Source organism: Pristiophorus japonicus, chromosome 8, assembly GCF_044704955.1.
Source record: "Pristiophorus japonicus isolate sPriJap1 chromosome 8, sPriJap1.hap1, whole genome shotgun sequence".
Taxonomy (NCBI): Eukaryota; Metazoa; Chordata; class Chondrichthyes; family Pristiophoridae; genus Pristiophorus; species Pristiophorus japonicus.
Window position 1 is genome coordinate 494,858 of NC_091984.1, and position 23,600 is coordinate 518,457.

The 23,600-nt window shown below is 45.5% G+C and overlaps 1 protein-coding gene across 1 annotated transcript in view; it reads right to left on the reverse strand.

Annotated features, from left to right (window-relative positions):
* The window catches only part of LOC139268360 (atrial natriuretic peptide receptor 2-like), a 148,890-nt gene that overhangs the window by 102,571 nt on the left and 22,719 nt on the right, over positions 1-23,600 (reverse strand). Inside the window, exons 3-5 of the mRNA XM_070886432.1 lie at positions 12,367-12,457; positions 10,181-10,313; positions 6,778-6,786 (exon numbers count right to left, since the gene is read on the reverse strand). Coding sequence (XP_070742533.1) covers positions 6,778-6,786; positions 10,181-10,313; positions 12,367-12,457 — 233 coding nt within the window. The remainder of the gene's footprint in view (positions 1-6,777; positions 6,787-10,180; positions 10,314-12,366; positions 12,458-23,600) is intronic.

Consider the following 23,600-nt stretch of genomic DNA (forward strand, 5'->3'; position numbering starts at 1 on the left):
TGGGCGGCCCCTTATTCTAAGACTATGTCCCCTAGTTTTAGTCTCCCCCATCAGTGGAAATATCCTCTCTGCATCCACCTTGTCGAGCCTCCTCATAATCTTTTATGTTTCGATAAGATCACCTCTCATTCTTCTGAACTCCAATGAGTAGAGGCCTATCTTCATAAGTCAACCCCCTCATCTCCGGAATCAACCGAGTGAACCTTCTCTGAACAGCCTCCAATGGAAGTATATCCCTCCTTAAAAATGGAGACCAAAACTGTACGCAGTACTCCAGATGTGGCCTCACCAATACCCTGTACAGTTGTAGCAGGACTTCTCTGCTGTTATACTCCATCCTCCTTGCAATAAAAGCCAACATTCTGATCACTTGCTGTACCTGCATACTAACTTTTTGTGTTTCATGCACAAGGATCCCCAGGTCTCTCTGTACCGCAGCATTTTGTAATCTCTCTCCATTTAAATTATAATTTGCTTTTCTATTTTTTCTGCCAAAGTGGATAACCTCACACTTTCCCACATTATGCTCCATCTGCCAAATGTTTGCCCACTCACTGAGCCTGTCTATATACCTTTGCAGATTCTTTGTGTCCTCCCCACAACTTGCTTTCCCATCCATCTTTATATCATCAGCAAACTTGGCTACATTACACTCGGTCCCTTCATCCAAGTCATTAATATAGATTGTAAATAGTTGGGGTCCCAGCACTGATCCCTGTGGCACCCCACTAGTTACTGTTTACCAACCGGAAAATGACTCATTTATCCCAACTCTCTGTTTTTTGTTAGTTAGCCAATCCTCTATCCATGCTAATATATTACTCCCAACCCCGTGAACTTTTATCTTGTGCAGTAACCTTTTATGTGGTACCTTATCGAATGCCTTCTGGAAATCCAAATACACCACATCCACAGGTTCCCCTTTTATCCACTCTGCTCGTTACATCCTCAAAAACTCCAGTAAATTTGTCAAACATGATTTCCCTTTCCTAAAACCATGCTGACTCTGCTTTATTGAATTATGCTTTTCCAAATGTCCTGCTACTGCTTCCTTCATAATGGACTCCAGCATTTTCCCAACCACAGATGTTAGGCTAACTGGTCTATAGTTTCCTGCTTTTTGTCTGCCTCCTTTTTTAAATAGTGACGTTATATTTGCGGTTTTCCAATCTGCTGGGACCTTCCCAGAATCCAGGGAATTTTGGAAGATTACAACCAATGCATCCACTATCTCTGCAGTCACATCATTTAAGACTCTAGCATGCAAGCCATCAGGTCCAGGGGACTTGTCCGCCTTTAGTCATAAGAACACAAGAACATTATTTTACCGAGTACTACTTCTTCAGTGATAGTGATTGTATTAAGTTCCTCCCTCCCTATAGCCCCTTGATTATCCACTATTGGGATGTTTTTAGTGTCTTCTACCTTGAAGACCGATATAAAATATTTGTTCAATGTCTTTGCCATTTCCCTGCTCACCATTATTAATTCCCCAATCTCATCCTCCAGGGGACCAACATTTACTTTAGCCACTCTTTTCCTTTTTATGTACCTGTAGAAACTCTTACTATCTGTTTTTATATTTTGTGCTAGTTTACTTTCATAATCTATCTGCCCTCTCTATCTTTTTTTTAGTCGAGAGAAACTATGTTGAGAGACAATGGACCTTATGAGAATAAAAAGGCAATTGCAAAGCCTGCTCACTCTGTTTTTGGACCGAGTGTAATGCAAAGCAGGAAACCTCCCTCTCCACAGACCAGACCAAGAAGCAAGGAAGGATGCCGGGTGCTTGGCTTGTCTCAGAGGGAAGTATATGTCTGTGTAAATCTGTAACGCATTACTTTACCTGTGGTAATTACGTGGAGTGCGTAGGATACTAACAGACAGCTGTTGTGTTCGATAGGCTACATACACGTGTGTGTGTTTAATAAACTTATTCCAAACTGTTTTAAAAGAATTGGTCTTGCTGTCAATTTAATGCCAGAGATTTAGAAATCTTACAAAATCGTCAAAACGAGTGGAAAATCAGTCCTCATATTGCAAACAAGACTCATAGATGATGAGATGGGGAGATGTGGTCAGGGGATGTTGTAGAGATTGAGTTTAATGGACTTTATCCATTACTGGCCAAAAGGAAGACATTTGGAAACATCGCTCTCGGCACACAGACTCACTGATTGGGAAGTGCCGCTAGGAGAATTGGGCACGGAGATTGGCTGCCTGATTCTTGGCCATCCCGATATTCCCGTAATTTCATTTAGTCAAGCAAACACTGGGAGCAGAGGTTTGCAAAAGTTACTCTCATCTTCAGTCTGTGCCTGACCGAGGAGTGCTCCTCACCAACACTGGGTTACCAGATGAGAATATGTTCCATTTCCCAGTGCCCCTGTGTTTATCCAGTGTTAGGTGTGCATCCGAAAACCTTCAAGATAGCTTGGTTGGCGGTGAGGAGGGCCTTACCCGTCAGAGCGTCCATGCACAGCTGACATCTCAGCAGCACGGCACGGTGCCCCCGGGCCGGCTGCGGGGCGGATGAGACTGTCACCCATCTCCTTCAGGATTGCCCCTTCGCAAGGCAGGTCTGGAAAAAGATGCAGTTGTTGCTGTCGAGGTTCATCCCGAGCAGCTCCGTAACACAGGACTCTGTGCTCTACGGGCTGTTCCCAGGGACACACACCGAGACAGACATCATCTGCTGCTGGAGGGCCATCAACTCGGTCAAAGACGCTCTTTGGTCTTGCCGAAACTTGCTGGTCTTCCAGAGCAAGGAGATGTCCACGTCTGCGTGTTGCAGACTGGCGCAATCCAAGATCCAGGATTACGTGCTGAGGGACGGACTAAAGATTGGTGCAGTCGCCGCAAAGGCACGGTGGGGAAGGGCCACAGTTTAAAGCCCTTCCGCCACGATAAACCCAGGGGCAGGAATCAGTACAAAACTCCCCTCGGGCCGTACTTGTAACTTCTTTTTTGTGTACATGGAGCACCATGATCTGTAAACACCTATGTAGTGCCATGTACAATGCAAGGTCTGTTTCGTAATGCACGTTGAAAAGAAAAATGTGAATGTACCTTCACCCATTCCGTGTACTGTATAGTGACACGTGTAATGTAATTTGTTGAATGTACTACACCGTATCCCGTATTGTACCGAATTGTACTTGAACTGAAAAGCAAGGGAATGTATCGGACGGAACTGCCGTCAGCACCCAAATGTAGTGTATGGGATTACTGACCGCAGCTAAATGTACTGAACTGCTTTTGAATGTACTGTACAAATTTTTATATGAATAAAGTATATTTTTGGATCAGTTCCTATGGAGTGGAGGGTAGCCAATGTAACCCCACTTTTTAAAAAAGGAGGGAGAGAGAAAACAGGGAATTATAGACCGGTCAGTCTGACCTCAGTAGTGGGTAAAATGATGGAATCAATTAATAAGGATGTCATAACAGCGCATTTGGAAAATGGTGACATGATAGGTCCAAGTCAGCATGGATTTATGAAAGGGAAATCATGCTTGACAAATCTTCTGGAATTTTTTGAGGATGTTTCCAGTAAAGTGGACAAAGGAGAACCAGTTGATGTGGTATATTTGGACTTTCAGAAGGCTTTCGACAAGGTCCCACACAAGAGATTAATGTGCAAAGTTAAAGCACATGGGATTGGGGGTAGTGTGCTGACGTGGATTGAGAACTGGTTGTCAGATAGGAAGCAAAGAGTAGGAGTAAACGGGTACTTTTCAGAATGGCAGGCAGTGACTAGTGGGGTGCCGCAAGGTTCTGTGCTGGGGCCCCAGCTGTTTACATTGTACATTAATGATTTAGACGAGGGGATTAAATGCAGTATCTCCAAATTTGCGGATGACACTAAGTTGGGTGGCAGTATGAGCTGCTAGGAGGATGCTATTAGGCTGCAGAGTGACTTGGATAGGTTAGGTGAGTGGGCAAATGCATGGCAGATGAAGTATAATGTGGATAAATGTGAGGTTATCCACTTTGGTGGTAAAAACAGAGAGACAGACTATTATCTGAATGGTGACAGATTAGGAAAAGGGAAGGTGCAACGAGACCTGGGTGTCATGGTACATCAGTCATTGAAGGTTAGCATGCAGGTACAGCAGGCGGTTAAGAAAGCAAATGGCATGTTGGCCTTCATAGCGAGGGGATTTGAATACAGGGGCAGGGAGGTGTTGCTACAGTTGTACAGGGCCTTGGTGAGGCCACACCTGGAGTATTGTGTACAGTTTTGGTCTCCTAACTTGAGGAAGGACATTCTTGCTATTGAGGGAGTGCAGCGAAGGTTCACCAGACTGATTCCCGGGATGGCGGGACTGACCTATCAAGAAAGACTGGATCAACTGGGCTTGTATTCACTGGAGTTCAGAAGAATGAGAGGGGACCTCATAGAAACATATAAAATTCTGACGGGTTTAGACAGGTTAGATGCAGGAAGAATGTTCCCAATGTTGGGGAAGTCCAGAACCAGGGGTCACAGTCTGAGGATAAGGGGTAAGCCATTTAGGACCGAGATGAGGAGAAACTTCTTCACCCAGAGAGTGGTGAACCTGTGGAATTCTCTACCACAGAAAGTAGTTGAGGCCAATTCACTAAATATATTCAAAAGGGAGTTAGATGAAGTCCTTACTACTAGGGGGATCAAGGGGTATGGTGAGAAAGCAGGAATGGGGTACTGAAGTTTCATGTTCAGCTATGAACTCATTGAATGGCGGTGCAGGCTAGAAGGGCTAAATGGCCTACTCCTGCACTTATTTTCTATGTTTCTATGTTTCTAAAACCTTCAATGGATCCCATCCAGGTAAGTCGCTGTTTAAAAAATGTTTTAAATGTTCACTTACCTTTTTTTCAGGTTCTAGCTACTGACCGTCAGGGACAGAGCAGCCTCCTGCCAGCGGGTCCACCCCCGTTTTGCTGCCGTCTCCTGCCCGCAGGAACCCTGGAGCTCGGCGGGCGGGAGCTCAGTTACACCACCCGGCCATCCGCCAACGTCAGCGGGCGCTTCCCGGCGCTTCCGCCCGCTCCAGCCCACCCCGAAAGTGGCACTGAGCGGATCTTCAGGAGGAATGTCAGTAGCAGCGGGCAGTGAGGTGATGAATTTCGGCCCCATAGGAACAGGAGCAGGCCATTCAAACCCTCGAGCCTCTTCCACCATTCAATAAGATCATGGCTGATTATCTTAAGGGATATAGACCGGTTAAGTGAGTGGGCAAGAGGTGGCAGATGGAATGTAATGTAAGTGTGAAATTATCCACTTTCGTAGGATGAATAGAAAAACAGAATATTTTTAGAATCTGAAATATTGGTACTCAGAGGGATATGGGGGTCCTTGTACACGAATTAGTAAGTTAACACACAGGTACTTTATTGCCAGGGAGTTGGACTATAAGAGTAAGGATGTCTTACTGCAATTATACAGGGCCCTGGTGAGACCACACCTGGGGTATTGTGCACAGTTTTGGTCTCCTTACCTAAGGAAGGATATACTTGCCATAGAGGGAGTGCAACAAAGGTTCACCAGACTGATTCCTGGGATGAGAGGGCTGCTCTATGAGGAAAGATTGAATAGAATGGGCCTATACTCTCATTGTGAAGTCATTGAAAGTATGAGATTTTTAGGGGGCTTGACAGGGTAGATGCAGGGAGGATGTTTCCCCCGGGCTGGGGAGTCTAGAACCAGGGGTCACAGTCTCAGGATAAGGGGCTGGCCATTTAGGACAGAGATGAGGAGAAATTTCTTCACTCACGAGGGTGGTGAATCTTTGGAATTCTCTGCCCCAGAGGGCTGTGGAAGCTGAGTCTCTGAATATATTCAAGACTGGGATCGTTAGATTTTTGGGCACTCAAGGAATCAAGGAATACAGGGAAAGGATGGAAAAGTGGAATTAGTGCACAAGTTGAGCCACGATTAAATGGCAGGGTCGTATGGCCTACTCCTGCTCCTATTTCTTATGTTCTTAACTCCGTTCACCCACCTTGGTTCCATAACTCTTAATACCCTTGCCTAAAAATCTATATTCAAAAAGGAGTTAGATGTAGTCCTTACTACTAGGGGGATCAAGGGGTATGGCGCGAAAGCAGGAATGGGGTACTGAAGTTGCATGTTCAGCCATGAACTTATTGAATGGGGGTGCAGGCTCGAAGGGCCGAATGGCCTACTCCTGCACCTATTTTCTATGTTTCAATCAGTCTCAGTTTTGATATTTTCAATTGACCCCCCGCCTCAGCAGCCTTTTGGGAGAGAGTTCTGGATTCCCACTACACTTTTTCTGAAGCATTGTTTCCAGACGCCATCCTCGTTGCAGGGTCAAAACCTTTGGAATTCTCCACCTGACACCATGAGGGGGAACACCCTCAGTACAGGCACTGCAGGGGTTCAATGAGAAGTTACCACCGCCCCCCCTCTCAGAGCCCCCCTCCCGTCCCGACAACCAATTAGACAGAAAGCTACAATACTTGTGTTCACTGCTGCAAGGGCTGCCCTACACGGCACAGCAGCCTATCCTCGCCGCGCAGCACTGCCCCCCAGTCATCAAGATCCACGGCGCGGCCCTCGACAACGTGGACCACTTCCCATACCTCTTGTCAACAAGGGCAGACATTGATGCGGAGATTCAACACCGCCTCCAGTGTGCCAGTGCAGCCTTCGGCCACCCTGAGGAAAAGAGTGTTCGAAGACCAGGCCCTCAAACCTATCCCCAAGCTCATGGTCTACAGGGCTGTAGTAATACCCGCCCTCCTGTAAGGATGCTGTACAGAAGACACCTCAAGTCGCTGGAGATATATCATCAACGATGTCTCCGCAAGATCCTGCGGAGCCCCTGGGAGGACAGACGCACCAACATTGGCGTCCTCGTCCAGGCTAACCTCCCCAGCATTGAAGCACTGACCACACTCGATCAGCTCCGCTGGGCAGGCCACATAGTTCGCATGCCAGACACGAGACTCCCAAAGCAAGTGCTCTACGCGGAGCTCCTTCACGGCAAACGAGCCAAAGGTGGGCAGCGGAAACATTACAAGGACACCCTCAAAGCCTCTCTGGTAAAGTGCGACATCACCACTGACACCTGGGAGACCTTGGCCGAAGACCGCCCGAGGTGGAGGAAGTGCATCCGGGAGGGCGCTGAGCTCTTCGAGTCTCAACACCGCGAGCGTGAAGAGATCAGGCGCAGGCAGCGGAAGGAGCGTGTGGTAAATCAGTCCCACCCACCCCTTCCTCCGATTAATGTCTGTCCCACCTGTAACAGGGTCTGTGGCTTTTGTGTTGGACTGTTCAGAACTCACTTTAGGAGTGGAAGCAAGTCTTCCTCGATTCTGAGGGACTGCCTGTGATGATGATAGTGGCACGTCACTGCAATAATTTAGACTGCGGTTCAGCTTTATATGGAATTACATGTTGTGATTAACATCAGAAACTGGCTTTGCCTTTTAACAAAACAATCCCTGATAAAAACATAAGAAATAGGAGCAGGAGTAGGCCATACGGCCCCTCGAGCCTGCTCTGCTGTTCAATAAGATCATGGCTGATCCGATCATGGACTCAGCTCCACTTCCCCGCCCGCTCCCCATAACCCCTTAGTCCCTTATCGGTTAAGAAAATTTATTCAATGACCCAGCCCCCACAGCTCTCTGAGGCAGCGAATTCCACAGATTTACAACCCTCTGAGAGAAGAAATTTCTCCTCATCTCAGTTTTAAATGGGTGGCCCCTTATTCTAAGACCATGCCCTCTAGTTCTAGTCTCCCCCATCAGTGGAAACATCCTCTCTGCATCCACCTTGTCAAGCCCCCTCATAATCTTATACGTTTCGATAATATCACCTCTCATTCTTCTGAATTCCAATGAGTAGAGGCCCAACCTACTCAACCTTTCCTCATAAGTCAACCCCCTCATCTCCGGAATCAACCGAGTGAACCTTCTCTGAACTGCCTCCAAAGCAAGTATATCCTTTCGTAAATATGGAAACCAAAACTGCACGCAGTACTCCAGGTGTGGCCTCACCAATACCCTGTATAACTGTAGCAAGACTTCCCTGCTTTTATACTCCATCCCCTTTGCAATAAAGGCCAATTTTGCAGATGGCTGATGTGATAGAAATTCACAATAAACACACAGCTTCTCACTCATAACTACGCAGGGCAGCACAGAGAGTGGAACATTTCCTGTTGGGCCTAACATGTTTGCAGCGGGCAATTAGAAAATTAGTTCTGTCGAGTAAGAGGCGTAGCAAACCCCCCCCACCCCCACCCCCAGTGGCCCACCAAGTAAACAGAGAGAAGAGCTACCCTTTTCACCAGGCCAATTCACTAAATATATTCAAAAAGGAGTTAGATGTAGTCCTTACTACTAGGGGGATCAAGGGGTATGGCGAGAAAGCAGGAATGGGGTACTGAAGTTGCATGTTCAGCCATGAACTTATTGAATGGCGGTGCAGGCTCGAAGGGCCGAATGGCCTACTCCTGCACCTATTTTCTATGTTTCTATGTTTCTATGTTTTGGCAGTAACTCAAGCTGCAGATGACGTCTACTCCCTTGTCAACCTGCATAATGGGACACAGGAACAGGAGAAGGCCCTCGAGCCTGTTCCGCAGTGACATACAGGCACACAAGGTCATTTTGTCCCTTAGAAGATACATCTCAATTCAGAGAATCATAGAATGTTACAGCACAGAAGGAGGCCATTCGGCCCATCGTGCCTGTGCCAGTTCTGTGAAAAAGTTATCCAATTAGTCCCACTCCCTGCTCTAACCCCGACACTTCCATCACTGGAAACAGTTCCTCCTTATTTATTCTCTCAAAACCTTTCATGATTTTGAACACCTCGATCAAACTTCCCTATAAGTTCTTGTAGATGGCTGAATTCTGGTCCGTTCTCATTCACGGGAATGACGGGGCAATCAAACCCAATGCCAATCACACAGAGGCTGTGAATATGTTGTGAATTTAAAATGGAACTCCCTTAGCTGCTTTCTGAAAATAATTCAGAAAAGAATATCTGGCCGGCCAGCTTAATGGAGGGAAGTCATTATACGTCAACTGTATCAGTAATTCTCTCCAGCCAGTGCATGTGCATTTTTGCAAATCATGTGTCAAAGCAAACGCAATGGTCAGAAATCTTCTGTTCACGCTTTTCAATGCGATAGGTTTGAGTAGTGGGGATAGAATTCCTTTGATCTGGTGCTCCCTGTCCTGGGCACCCCTGAGGATTGGGTCCGTTTACAGTTGTCTTACTTCATTTGTTTGTTTTCCTATCGTGACATTGAGGTGGGACTCAGCTGTGGTTCCCACATTATGATCTTCACAGACCAGTTAATAGCTTCCGAAATGATTCGAAGATTTGAGGCACAGTTTAAAATAATGTTTAGTTCCATGGCTAAATTGTTGCTCTTCGGGTTATATGCCCTTTCTGTTTAGGTGTAGATTTTGTAAATAGATTTGACTGCTAGTTTTAGCCTGAATGGTGCACTCTGACAGTGTGGTCTGCCTGACAGAGGTGGACAGGTCATGTAACGTCCAGTGTGAAATACCTCGGTAAAAGGGTCATTGTCAGTCTTGTGGCCCACTACACCCATTCATGCCATACATAAACATAAGAACATAAGAAATAGGAGCAGGAGTTGGCCATTCAGCCCCTCAAGCCTGCTGCACCATTTAATACGATGGCTGATCTGATCATGGACTCAGCTCCACTTCCCCGCCCGCTCCCCATAACCCCTTATCCCCTTATCGTTTAAGAAACTGTCTATTTCTGTCTTAAATTTATTCAATGTCCCAGCTTCCACAGCTCTCTGAGGCAGCGAATTCCACAGATTTACAATCCTCTGAGAGAAGAAATTCCTCCTCATCTCTGTTTTAAATGGGCGGCCCCTTATTCTAAGATCATGCCCTCTAGTTCTAGTCTCCCCCATCAGTGGAAACATCCTCTCTGCATCCACCTTGTCAAGCCCCCTCATAATCTGATACGTTTCGATAAGCTTCAGATCACGGAAGACACAGGTCCTGTCATGGAAACTGCCGTGACTGCAAAGCACAGATCTGATAAAAGAGCCCAGATTGTAACAATGAGGTGTGATCAGCTATTTCCCATTGGGAAATCTCACTGCGACGGCAACATTGATGGTGGTGTAGAAGGAAAGGTAAGGTTCTGTTACTTCTCATTAATACCCACCTGTATTTCAGAATTCCATGTGTGACAGCCATCTGATAGAAGCCATTGGAAGCGCTGACTGCATAGGTGACATTAAATTCCTCCCCACTCCGCACTTTCTCAGGAGGTCTGTCCACCCAGCTCATATCCAACCCTTAAAAAACAGCAGAGAAAAATCACAACGTGGAGATAAACAGGTCTCCTGTGGGGGAATTTAATACAGGTCAGAGTTGGAAACCCAATAAATCCTATCCCTTATTCTCCATAGTTAAATGGTAGAGTAGTCCTTGTCCTTTGCCCCCAGAGAACACCCATTTATTGGACGCAACGTTCAATGTTAAAGATGTAGGAACTATTTGGTTGTGTCTCTAACCCCTTCTGCACGTCTGGATGTAAAGCTAGATCACTGGCTGGGTGGTTCAGGGGAACATGATGCTGTGTCCTGTCCCCAAACCTGCACAGACTGGCGGGTCAGCAAGAGGTCCCAGGGGAAGGTGAAAGACTGGAGGTCACAGGTGGCATCTGGATCGTCCTGGATACCTCCCTGCTGCCAGAAGGCCCCGATCTTGGACACACCTCAGGCCTACAGCTGCAGCTCATTTCGTCAATGCTAAGCCCCAATGGCCCAGGACAGGAAATTCCAGTAACGCTGGGCCATGATAGACATCTCACCCGTTGGGTACACTGCTGCTGGGTGGTGTCGGAGCAACAGGGGGCGGGCAGAATCATCGGGCCGCAGTCTTAAGGTCCCAATAATTAGACTTTAACTGGAATCAGTACACTCTCGTGTCGTCACCAGTTGTTAGTAAAGTGTGATGGTCTATCAGTTTCTATCAGTTCATTGGATATATCCAAGAGGGAGTTAGATATGGCCCTTATGGCTAAAGGGATCAAGGGGTATGGAGAGAAAGCAGGAAAGGGGTACTGGGGTGAATGATCAGCCATGATCTTATTGAATGGTGGTGCAGGCTCGAAGGGCCGAATGGCCTACTCCTGCACCTATTTTCTATGTTTTTAATACGGGAAATTTACAGACTATGTCCACTTGAAATGTAGAGCATATATTGTCCTTCCAGATTTGTGATTTTATGGAAGAGAACCCATCTGTAGCTGTGTAACACTGGGTTAAAGTACTGGTGGTCACAATTTTGTCATTGGTAGTGTGAGTAATTAGAAGTTGGTATCTGAGTATCACACACAAAGTGTATTGGCATGGTATTAGTGCGTGTTGGCCGATGTGAGAGTGTTTTATAGCCTACAGTTGCCAATATGTTAATTGGGCCTAGTGACAATAGGTCCTTATATAGTTACACTAATGCACAACACTAATGCCGTGTTTTCACTTTGCACGTGATTGGTAGAGAAGAAACTTATGTGGTCACATCGAAAATAAAAGGAAAATGGTGAAAAGATGAATTTGAAAACAGGAAATGCTGGAAATTCACATCGATTCCAGCAGCATCTGTCGAGATTACTGGTTTAACTTTTGGGGGAACTGAGATCCTCCATCACAAGCGAAAACTGGAAAATTAACACATTTGTTTACAGGACTAAAGAAAGACAGTGGGGAGGGAAGAACAACAGGTTAAAGATATACTAGCCTCTATCACAAAGCAATAGTTAGGTGGCTATGTTACTGGATTGATAATCCTGAGGCATCGACTAATAATAGAGAGAACAAGCTTTCAAAGCCTGTCTTGCGGGTTAGGGTTAGGGTTAGGGTTCAGCATCACTTAAAGTTACCATGAAGCTGTCAATTGTCGTTAAAAACCCAACTGGTTCACTAATGTCCTTACTCAGGCTGGCCTATAGGTGACTCCAGTCCCACGGCAATGTGGTTGACTGTTAACCACCATCTGAAGTATCCGAGCAAGGCGTTTGGTTGTATCAGACCCGCTACAAAGAATAACAAGAATCACCATATGGACTGCAGCATTCAAGTGGATGGGCAATTCTGGATGGACAATAAATGCTGGCCTTGCCAGCAACGTCCACATCCCGAGAATAAATAAAACTAAAGAGTGAGTGGATAGGAAAGTTGAGAGAAAAAGTGCAGAAGCCTCCCTAAAGAGCTCCACAGTCAGACCGAGCTGATTTCACTCCCCCTGAGCATGATGGTCAGTATCCGAAACAGTCCCGGTCAACACACGTTTCTATGTAGTGCCTTAACTGGGCGAGATTTCTGCGTGAGGTGCTTGGCTCCTTACCTGCGCAGTCCATCATGTTGTGTTCATCTGGATCCTGCATGTGCCAGCAGTCATACTCAGTGTTGTCTAAGTCATGCCAGCATTGTGCAACCTTCAGAGAAAGATTAGAACCAGACTGTGATATATTCACAGAGCACAGCACACACAGCTCCTAACATGGCAGGCAGCTCTCTCGGAAGTCTCCAGAAATTTTTTAAAAAGGAGGGAGAGAGAAAACAAGAAATTATAGACCGGTCAGCCTGACCTCAGTAGTGGGTAAAATGATGGAATCAATTATTAAGGATGTCATAGCAGCGCATTTGGAAAATGGTGACATGATAGGTCCAAGTCAGCATGGATTTGTGAAAGGGAAATCATGCTTGACAAATCTTCTGGAATTTTTTGAGGATGTTTCCAGTAAAGTGGACAAAGGAGAACCAGTTGATGTGGCAGTGTGAGCTGCGAGGAGGATGCTATGAGGCTGCAGAGTGACTTGGATAGGTTAGGTGAGTGGGCAAATGCATGGCAGATGAAGTATAATGTGGATAAATGTGAGGTTATCCACTTTGGTGGTAAAAACAGAGAGACAGACTATTATCTGAATGGTGACAGATTAGGAAAAGGGGAGGTGCAACGAGACCTGGGTGTCATGGTACATCAGTCATTGAAGGTTGGCATGCAGGTACAGCAGGCGGTTAAGAAAGCAAATGGCATGTTGGCCTTCATAGCGAGGGGATTTGAGTACAGGGGCAGGGAGGTGTTGCTACAGTTGTACAGGGCCTTGGTGAGGCCACACCTGGAGAATTGTGTACAGTTTTGGTCTCCTAACTTGAGGAAGAACATTCTTGCTATTGAGGGAGTGCAGCGAAGATTCACCAGACTGATTCCCGGGATGGTGGGACTGATCTATCAAGAAAGACTGGATCAACTGGGCTTGTATTCACTGGAGTTCAGAAGAATGAGAGGGGACCTCATAGAAACGTTTAAAATTCTGACGGGTTTAGACAGGTTAGATGCAGGAAGAATGTTCCCAATGTTGGGGAAGTCCAGAACCAGGGGACACAGTCTAAGGATAAGGGGTAAGCCATTTAGGACCGAGATGAGGAGAAACTTCTTCACCCAGAGAGTGGTGAACCTGTGGAACTTTCTACCACAGAAAGTAGTTGAGGCCAATTCACTAAATATATTCAAAAGGGAGTTAGATGAAGTCCTTACTACTCGGGGGATCGAGGGGTATGGCGAGAAAGCAGGAATGGGGTACTGAAGTTTCATGTTCAGCCATGAACTCATTGAATGGTGGTGCAGGCTAGAAGGGCTGAATGGCCTACTCCTGCACCTATTTTCTATGTTTCTATGTTTCTAAATCTGCCTGGTTCTGTTTATTATTAACCCTGCACTTGCAGTACACAATACGTCCACATCCACAGTGTGGAGCTACAAACATTATAAGCTTACAGACATTACACTTCTCCCTCCTTAATGAAGAAGCCATCATAACAAACATCATACATAACCTTCATGTTTATACATAACACAGGATATAAACTTTTTTTTAACATATTTACAAATTTAACTTTGCCACTTGTTTTCTGTTTCGAAGAGGATACCTTCGCTCTCGAACAGAACCTTTCAAACATGGTGTCGATTTCACACTCATTCGAGGTTCATCCTGAGGAACGTTTTCCTTCATGGAATTTCCTTGATTTTCATTTGAACTCACTCTAACTTCAGGCTCTTTGTTTTCCTGACTCGGACTCAGACTTACATTCTGATTCTCTCCTGGATTTGTTTCCAGTACATTGGATTTAGGATTTGCTACTGGTGTATCAAAACTATCTGATGAGTCAGAAATAATTGAAACATTCCCACCTTCAACTCCTTCCATGTCTGTAGGTAAAATATGATCAATATGAACAAACCTAACCTGTCCATTATCAAACACCTTTACCAAATATGTGCGAGGACCACATATCTTCACCACTCCTCCTGGTAACCACTTTAACCATTTATGGTGATGATTCTTCACTCTCACCTTCTGGTTTAATTTCACACTTCTCTCTTTTACTCTACCTCTATCATGATTCTCTTTGTCTTAATTGTTTCTCTTATACGGACTGTGCCAAATTTGGCTTTAACAACAAGAATCTGGTTCGTGGCTGTCGTTTGAGAAACAACTCTGCTGGTGTTCTACCAGTAGTTGTATGAGGAGTATTATGATACATTATTAGAAAATTAGCCAATTTGTGATCCAATGACAACTGTCGTTTCCTTGGATTTGGATCTAACATTTGTTTTATGAGGGCACGTTTTACAATTTGTACAGTGCGCTCTGCTGCACCATTCGAAGCAGGATGGTATGGTGGAACCTTGGTATGTTTCACACCATTTTTGATCATGAATTGTGCAAATTCTTCTGAACGAAATTGTGGTCCATTATCTGAAACAATTTCTTCAGGGAGGCCAAATGAAGAAAATAATTTTCGTAAAATGTCCAATGTTTTACTTGTTGTTATTTTCCACATTGGAAACACCTCAACCCACTTCGAATGGCTATCAATCACATGAACAATTGTTGTCCTTCTAACTCAGAAAAATCAATATGTAGCCTTTGCCACACCCTGGGAGGCCATTTCCATGGTTGTATTGGTACTAGTGGTGGTTGCCTGCTTACCGATTGACATGTCATATACTGACTCACAATGTACTCTATATCTTTATCAAGACCTGACCACCATAAATAACTGCGTGCAAAACTCTTGGTCAAGTACTTTCCCAGGTGCTGGTCATGGAGGTCTCCTAATAATTTGGACCTGAATTTATTTGGTATAACCACTCTTGCACCCCACATGCTACAATCTTTATCGACTGATAATTCATTCCTATGAATGAAGAATGGATGTGTATCTTTCTCTGTTACCTGGTTTGGCCAGCCAGTTGCAATATAATCATACACCTTTGACATCTTTGGGGTCAAGAAGTTTCACAAATACTTGTATGGTCGTAAGTTTACCATCGTTACGGACCATAAGCCCTTAACAGCAATCCTCCATCCAAAGTCCCCAGTTCCAACATTAGCTGCAGCCTGAATGCAGAGATGGGCTTTGATCTTGTCACCATATACATATGATATTGAATACAGACGATCAGCTGATCACAGTAATGCTGATGCAATGTCTAGATTGCCTTCCCCATCACATTTGGTTGCTCTACCAATCTCTTCAGCTGTGACTGGCAGTTCATCAATGTATAAAAAATAAAACACTTCTTCCCTATCGGGTGTAACTTCTGATGGGGAAGGCAATCTAGACATTGCATCAGCATTACTGTGATCAGCTGACACTCCAAACGGTAGCCTATTACATTGATATAGGCTGAGATGAGTATTTATAGTCAAACATGACTGTAATGAGAGAGGTGTTGTGTAAATTGGAGAGGATTAATTAGCAATCTCGTTGTGCGAGGCCCCTTGGGAAAGAGTGACCATAATATGGTGGAATTCTACATCAGGATGGAGAATGAAACAGTTAATTCAGAGACCATGGTCCAGAACTTAAAGAAGGGTAACTTTGAGGGTATGAGTTGTGAATTGGCTAGGATAGATTAGCAAATGATACTTAAAGGGGTTGACAGTGGATGGGCAATGGCAGACATGGATGAACTACAACAATTGTACATCCCTATCTGGCGTAAAAATAAAAAAGGGAAGGTGGCTCAACCGTGGCTATCAAGGGAAATCAGGGATAGTATTAAAGCCAAGGAAGTGGCAGACAAATTGGCCAGAAATAGCAGTGAACCCGGGGACTGGGAGAAATGTAGAACTTAGTAGAGGAGGACAAAGGGTTTGATTAGGGCAGGGAAAATAGAGTACGAGAGGACGCTTGCAGGGAACATTAAGATGGACTGCAAAAGCTTCTATAGATATGTAAAGAGAAAAAGGTTAGTAAAGACAAAAGTAGGTCCTCTGCAGTCAGAATCAGGGGAAGTCATAACGGGGAACAAAGAAATGGCAGACCAATTGAACAAGTACTTTGGTTCGGTATTCACTAAGGAGGACACAAACAACCTTCCGGATATAAAAGGGGTCAGAGGGTCTAGTAAGAAGAAGGAACTGAAGGAAATCCTTATTAGTTGGGAAATTGTGTTGGGGAAATTGATGGGATTGAAGGCCGATAAATCCCCAGGGCCTGATGGACTGCATCCCAGAGTACTTAAGGAGGTGGCCTTGGAAATAGCGGATGCATTGACAGTCATTTTCCAACATTCCATAGACTCTGGATCAGTTCCTATGGAGTGGAGGGTAGCCAATGTAACCCCACTTTTTAAAAAAGGAAGGAGAGAGAAAACAGGGAATTATAGACCGGTCAGCCTGACATCGGTAGTGCGTAAAATGATGGAATCAATTATTAAGGATGTCATAGCAGCGCATTTGGAAAGAGGTGACATGATAGGTCCAAGTCAGCATGGATTTGTGAAAGGGAAATCATGCTTGACAAATCTTCTGGAATTTTTTGAGGATGTTTCCAGTAGAGTGGACAAGGGAGAACCAGTTGATGTGGTGTATTTGGACTTTCAGAAGGCGTTCGACAAGGTCCCACACAAGAGATTAATGTGCAAAGTTAAAGCACATGGGATTGGGGGTAGTGTGCTGATGTGGATTGAGAACTGGTTGTCAGTCAGGAAGCAAAGAGTAGGAGTAAATGGGTACTTTTCAGAATGGCAGGCAGTGACTAGTGGGGTAGCGCAAGGTTCTGTGCTGGGGCCCCAGCTGTTTACATTGTACATTAATGATTTAGATGAGGGGATTAAATGTAGTATCTCCAAATTTGCGGATGACACTAAGTTGGGTGTGGCAGTGTGAGCTGCGAGGAGGATGCTATGAGGCTGCAGAGTGACTTGGATAGGTTAGGTGAGTGGGCAAATGCATGGCAGATGAAGTATAATGTGGATAAATGTGAGGTTATCCACTTTGGTGGTAAAAACAGAGAGACAGACTATTATCTGAATGGTGACAGATTAGGAAAAGGGGAGGTGCAACGAGACCTGGGTGTCATGGTACATCAGTCATTGAAGGTTGGCATGCAGGTACAGCAGGTGGTTAAGAAAGCAAATGGCATGTTGGCCTTCATAGCGAGGGGATTTGAGTACAGGGGCAGGGAGGTGTTGCTACAGTTGTACAGGAGGCCACACCTGGAGTATTGTGTACAGTTTTGGTCTCTTAACTTGAGGAAGGACATTCTTGCTATTGAGGGAGTGCAGCGAAGGTTCATCAGACTGATTCCCGGGATGGCGGAACTGACATATCAAGAAAGACTGGATCAACTGGGCTTGTATTCACTGGAGTTCAGAAGAATGAGAGGGGATCTATAGAAATGTTTAAAATTCTGATGGGTTTAGACAGGTTTGATGCAGGAAGAATGTTCCCAATGTTGGGGAAGTCCAGAACCAAAGGTCACAGTCTAAGGATAAGGGGTAAGCCATTTAGGACCGAGATGAGGAAAAACTTCTTCACCCATAGAGTGATGAACCTGTGGAATTTTCTACCACAGAAAGTTGTTGAGGCCAATTCACTAAATATATTCAAAAAGGAGTTAGATGTAGTCCTTACTACTAGGGGGATCAAGGGGTGTGGCGTGAAAGCAGGAAGGGGGTACTGAAGTTTCATGTTCAGCCATGAACTCATTGAATGGTGGTGCAGGCTTGAAGGGCCGAATGGCCTACTCCTGCACCTATTCTCTATGTTTCTATGTTTCTATGGACTCTTCATCTAGTTCAAGCTGTAAGTCGGCATTCGTAAGATCCAGTTTTGAGAAGATCTGACCACCTGTCAGTGTTGTGAACAAATCTTCTATATTCGGCAATGTATTGGGGACATTACCCTCTAGAACCTGGTTTACGATTACTTTATAATCACCACACAATCTTACCTTACCATTGGATTTAGTTACAACAACAATAGGTGCAGCCCAATTACATCGATCTATCTTACAAATAATGTTCTCAGTCTCTAGTCTTTTGAGTTCTTGCTCAACTTTCTCCTTGAGTAATATGGTACGGAACATGGCTTGTAGTAAACCGATCTAGCGTCCTTCTGTACCCTGACACTTACCTTGAAGCCTTGGATCGGACTGGCCGTTTCGCAGAACACCTTCGGATACTTCTTGATAACCTCAGCCGTTGATGAAAATCTCGCTTCCACACCGAAAATCTTACTCCAATCCAGTTTCAATGAGCTCAGCCACTTTCTTCCTAGTAAGGCAGACTTGTCTCCTTTCACTACTATTAGAGGCAAGTTCTGAAATTGATCTTTATATTTCACCGGTACGGTGATACGACCTACCACAGGAATTTTCTCTCCCGAGTAGCTCCACAGCTCTATCTTGGATTTCTCCAGTTGGAAATCACGCAATTTGTCGCGGTACAGTGATTCTGGTACTACACTCACGGATGCACCTGTGTCAATTTCCATTGGTATCTTGAATCCCACAACATCTATGTGGATTTTGATGCTTTCCAAATCGCTGTCCGTTAACCTCGTGCTCCTGATGACGTGTAATTCTAACATCTCCTCGTCCTGTCATTGTTCTTCCATGCTATGTAGTCTCTTGGGATTTCTACTCATAGCTTTGAACGCTGGACTCATAGCTTTGAAAGCTGGTTTACCTTTCGGTCGTCATGCCTTCGCAAGATGCCCAGTCTTTCTGCAGAAGAAACACTCTGCCTTCACGTATGGACAACTTTGAGCAATGTGTTGTCCCAGGCACCTATAGCATGACTTCGACGCTCTGTTAGAATTTCCAGTTTCTGAGACTTTGGGCCCCACCGTCTCTTACTTTGAACCTGCAGGTGATTTACCTCGGTTGACTGACGTCCGTAATTATTATTTAATTCTCGGGAATATTGTTCTGCCATGCCCATCGACCTCGCTGTCTGACAAGCAATCTCAAAAGTCAAGTCATCCATTGTCAATAACTTCCTTCTGACCGCATAATTTTTCACCCCACAAACAAAACGATCTCATAATGCTCAGTTTTGAAAGTTTCCAAAATTACAGTGCATCGATAGTTTTTTTAATGCAACGATGTAATCACTGAAAATTGCTTCAGCCTTTTGATTCCGAATCCCGAAACGATAGCTTTCAGCAATTTCTAACGGTTTGGGGTTATAGTGCTGCTCCAGCTTCGTTAAAATCTCTTTAAGCGTTGTGTCCTTTGGCTCGTCAGGCACAAGCAGATTTACAAGGGTTTCGTACAATGCCGGACCTGCCTTCGATAAGAAGATCGCTTTCTTACGTTCCAACACAGGTCGGTTCTGGACTGCATTGTCTGGAACTTTGATTATATTATTTGCAGTGAAATACATTTCTAGCCAATCCACATACGCTTTAAAACATTCCCAGTCGTGTCTATATTCCCCCAAATGTCCCAATACACCTGCTGGTGCTGCCATTTTAATCTCCAGCACCGTGTGCTGTATTTTACCTTGGATTTTGCAGCTTTTTTCCAAAGGCAGAAACTTCCAAAGTCTCTCTGTCGGCTGGCTGAATCCTTCACCAACAAAATTTAAGCGTTAAATCATCCGAAAAATCCCATCTCAATCGCCAAATGTGATATATTCACAGAACACAGCACACACAGCTTCTAACATGGCAGGCAGCTCTCTCGGAAGTCTCCAGAAATCTGCCTGGTTCTTTTTATTATTAACCCTGCACTTGCAGTACACAATACATCCACATCCACAGTGTGGAGCTACAAACATTACAAGCTTACAGACATTACACATCACGGAGAATAAGGCAAGAAACATAGAAACATAGAAAATAGGTGCAGGAATAGGCCATTCGGCCCTTCGAGCCTGCACCACCATTCAATAAGATCATGGCTGATCATGCAACTTCAGTACCCCATTCCTGCTTTCTCTCCATACCCCTTGATCCCTTTAGCCGTAAGGGCCACATCTAACTCCCATTTGAATATACCTAATGAACTGGCCTCAACAACTCTCTGTGGTAGAGAATTCCACAGGTTCACAATTCTCTGAGTGAAGAAGTTTCTCCTCATCTCGGTCCAAATGGCTTACCCCTTATCCTTAGACTGTGACCCCTGGTTCTGGACTTCCCCAACATTGGGAACATTCTTCCTGCATCTAACCTGTCTATCTTCATATGTCAGTCCGAATTTTATATGTTTCTCTGAGATCCCCTCTCATTCTTCTAAATTTCAGTGAATACAGACCTAATCGATCCAGTCTTTTTTCATATGTCAGTCCTGCCATCCCAGGAATCAGTCTGGTGAACCTTCGCTGCACTCCCTCAATAGCAAGAATGTCCTTCCTCAGATTAGGAGACCAAAACTGAACACAATATTTCAGGTGAGGCCTCACCAAGGCCCTGTACAACTGCAGTAAGACCTCCCTGCTCCTATACTCAAATCCCCTCGCTATGAAGGCCAACATTCCATTTGCCTTCTTCACTGCCTGCTGTACCTGCATGCCAACTTTCAATGACTGATGTACCATGACACCTCTATCCAATCTACATGCATGGGGATTTAAATACTTTAAAGGGCAAGCCCAACATACCCCAAAAACTAGGCTAGAAAGCAGAGCAAAGTTGAGAACAGAGGCAAGATGCGGCTTACTTTGCCTCCTGTAGTTACGCACCTCACCTATCGGATCAATCCCACCTCCTCACAATTTAAATGCCGTTTTCATTGCACGAGAAACATGTCCATTTGCACAGTAAAACAGGAAAGTGATCTTATTTTTACTGACTGGCTCTCCTTATTTATAGAAACTAAGACTAGGGTGCCCATATCTTCTAATGTGGCGACTCACAGGGTGGGAGCACAGCAAAGTAGCCGGGACGTACAATGGAGGCTGTGCTGTGCGTGAGGCAACATTACCTCACAGCCTGTATTCACTACAAACATAAAACCAATGTGCATATAATTACCGCGGGTGTGACATCACGCCATTGAAGTGCATTCAGTCACCGCCCAGAGAGGCCCAACTCCCGACCCTCCTCCCCAGCACCCCTCCCCCAGCCCCTCAACCCCCGACCCCTCAACCCCCGACCCCCTGACCCCCCATCCCCCGGCACTCCCCTCCCCCTGTTCCCCAAACCCCCTCCCCCCCCAACACCCCTCCTCCGACCCTCCTCCCCCGGTACTCCCCCCTTCTCTCCCCAACCCCCTTCCCCTGACCCCCCCCTCCCCGGCACCCCGTCCTCCTCCCCCTCCCCCGGCACCCCTCCCCCAGCCCCTCAACCCCCGACCCCCTGACCCCCCTCCCCCGGTACCCCCCTGCACCCCCTCCCCCGCAACCCCCTTCCCCTGACCTCCCCTCCCCAGCACCCCGCCCCCCCTCCCCCGGCACCCCCCGACCCCCTCCTGCCCGCACCCCCCCGCTGCCAGCGAAGGTTCCGGGAGGTTCAGCTGCTACACCAGTTTGACACAATTGCCTGCAGTAATGGCAATGTACATGAGCACACCCAGGAAACTTGGGTGCAACTCGTAACACAAGGAATTAAAAGTTAGGGTACTCGGGGGCACATTTCGTGAAGCGGAGACTCTTCAGGGCACATTGTTTGTCCGGGGACGCAGTACCTCATCCGGGATCTGTCTACGGAAAACAGGGGGCGCCTGTTCTCCCGATCCCGGACTCACTGCAGCCAAACCATCATCGCTGGTTTTTGAAACGTTGAATCAGCTTTTGAGAAACTGGACAAGAAGAGGCGTGCGATCGTAGTGCTCACGTTCCGTACATTTAATATCCATTGTATCTGGCTGATCTTTATTGTCATTTCAAATATAGAGTTTCTCACTGATTGCAGTTGGCCAGCACAAATAAAATAACTCATATAATCATTTCAGCGCATTTCAGCGAAGCAACGTAATACTCCCCACTATACTTTGGTAATAAAAGTGATGATATTTTATTTACATAACCAAGCAAGCTACTTACCACGAAGAGAAGGGGGAAGATTTGTAAAACAGCCCAGTAGCTGTTAGTTGGCATTGCCGGTGTTGGTTTGGTCTTTCTTCGATAGATGTGCTGGCTGCTCTGATCAGACGCTGACACAAACACTTGATTACGTTTATTTCTCAGTCACTGACAGGTACAGTGGGGCTTGATTAATCGCTATCTCTAGTGCCCATGATTACAGCTCCCTGCTGTCATAGTGAGACAGCAACAACAACCTCACATCTGTAACTGAAATGGCTCTGACATCCTAATCAATGAGCCAAGCTGCTTTGCCCTGATCTCAGACGCTGTCAGATCTGCTGTGTATATTTGATGTTTTCTGCTTCCAATAACTGTGCTCCTGGTGTGATTGAGAAGTACAGTGAGGCAAAGCTGAAGGATTTGATAGGGTAGAGAGAGAGTAACTTTTTCCACTGCTGGACTAGGGCTCAAAACCTTAAAATCAGAGCCAGACCGTTCAACAGAGAAGTTAGGGAACATTCTTCATGCAAAGGATGGTAGAAGTGTCCCACAAAAAGCAGTAGATTCTAGCTCAATTGATAAGAACATAAGAAATAGGAGCAGGAGTCGGCCATTTGGCCCCTCGAGCCTGCTCCGCCATTTAATACGATCATGGCTGATCTGATCATGGGCTCAGCTCCACTTTCCCGCCCACTCCCCATAACCCCTTATCCCCTTATTGTTTAAGAAACTGTCTATTTCTGTCTTAAATTTATTCTATGTCCCAGCTTCCACAGCTCTCTGAGGCAGCGAATTCCACAGATTTACAACCCTCTGAGAGAAAAAATTTCTCCTCATCTCAGTTTTAAATGGGAGGCCCCTTATTCTAAGATCATGCCCCCTAGTTCTAGTCTCCCCCATCAGTGGAAACATCCTCTCTACATCCACCTTGTCAAGCCCCTTCATAATCTTATACATTTCAATAAGATCACCTCTCATTCTTCTGAATTCCAATGAGTAGAGGCCCAACCTACTCAACCTTTCCTCATAAGTCAACCCCCTCATCCCCGTAATCAACCAAGTGAACCTTCTCTGAACTGCCTCCAAAGCAAGTATATCCTTCCTTAAATATGGAAACCAAAACTGCACGCAGTACTCCAGGTGTGGCCTCACCAGTACCCTGTATAACTGTTTTAAATCTGAGATCGATAGAGCTTTGCTAGCCAAGGGTATTAACATTTATGGAGCCAAGGTGGGGGAATGGAGTTAAGATACAGATCAGCCATGATCACATTGAATGGCAGAACTCGAGTGGCAAAAACAGGAAGGCAGAA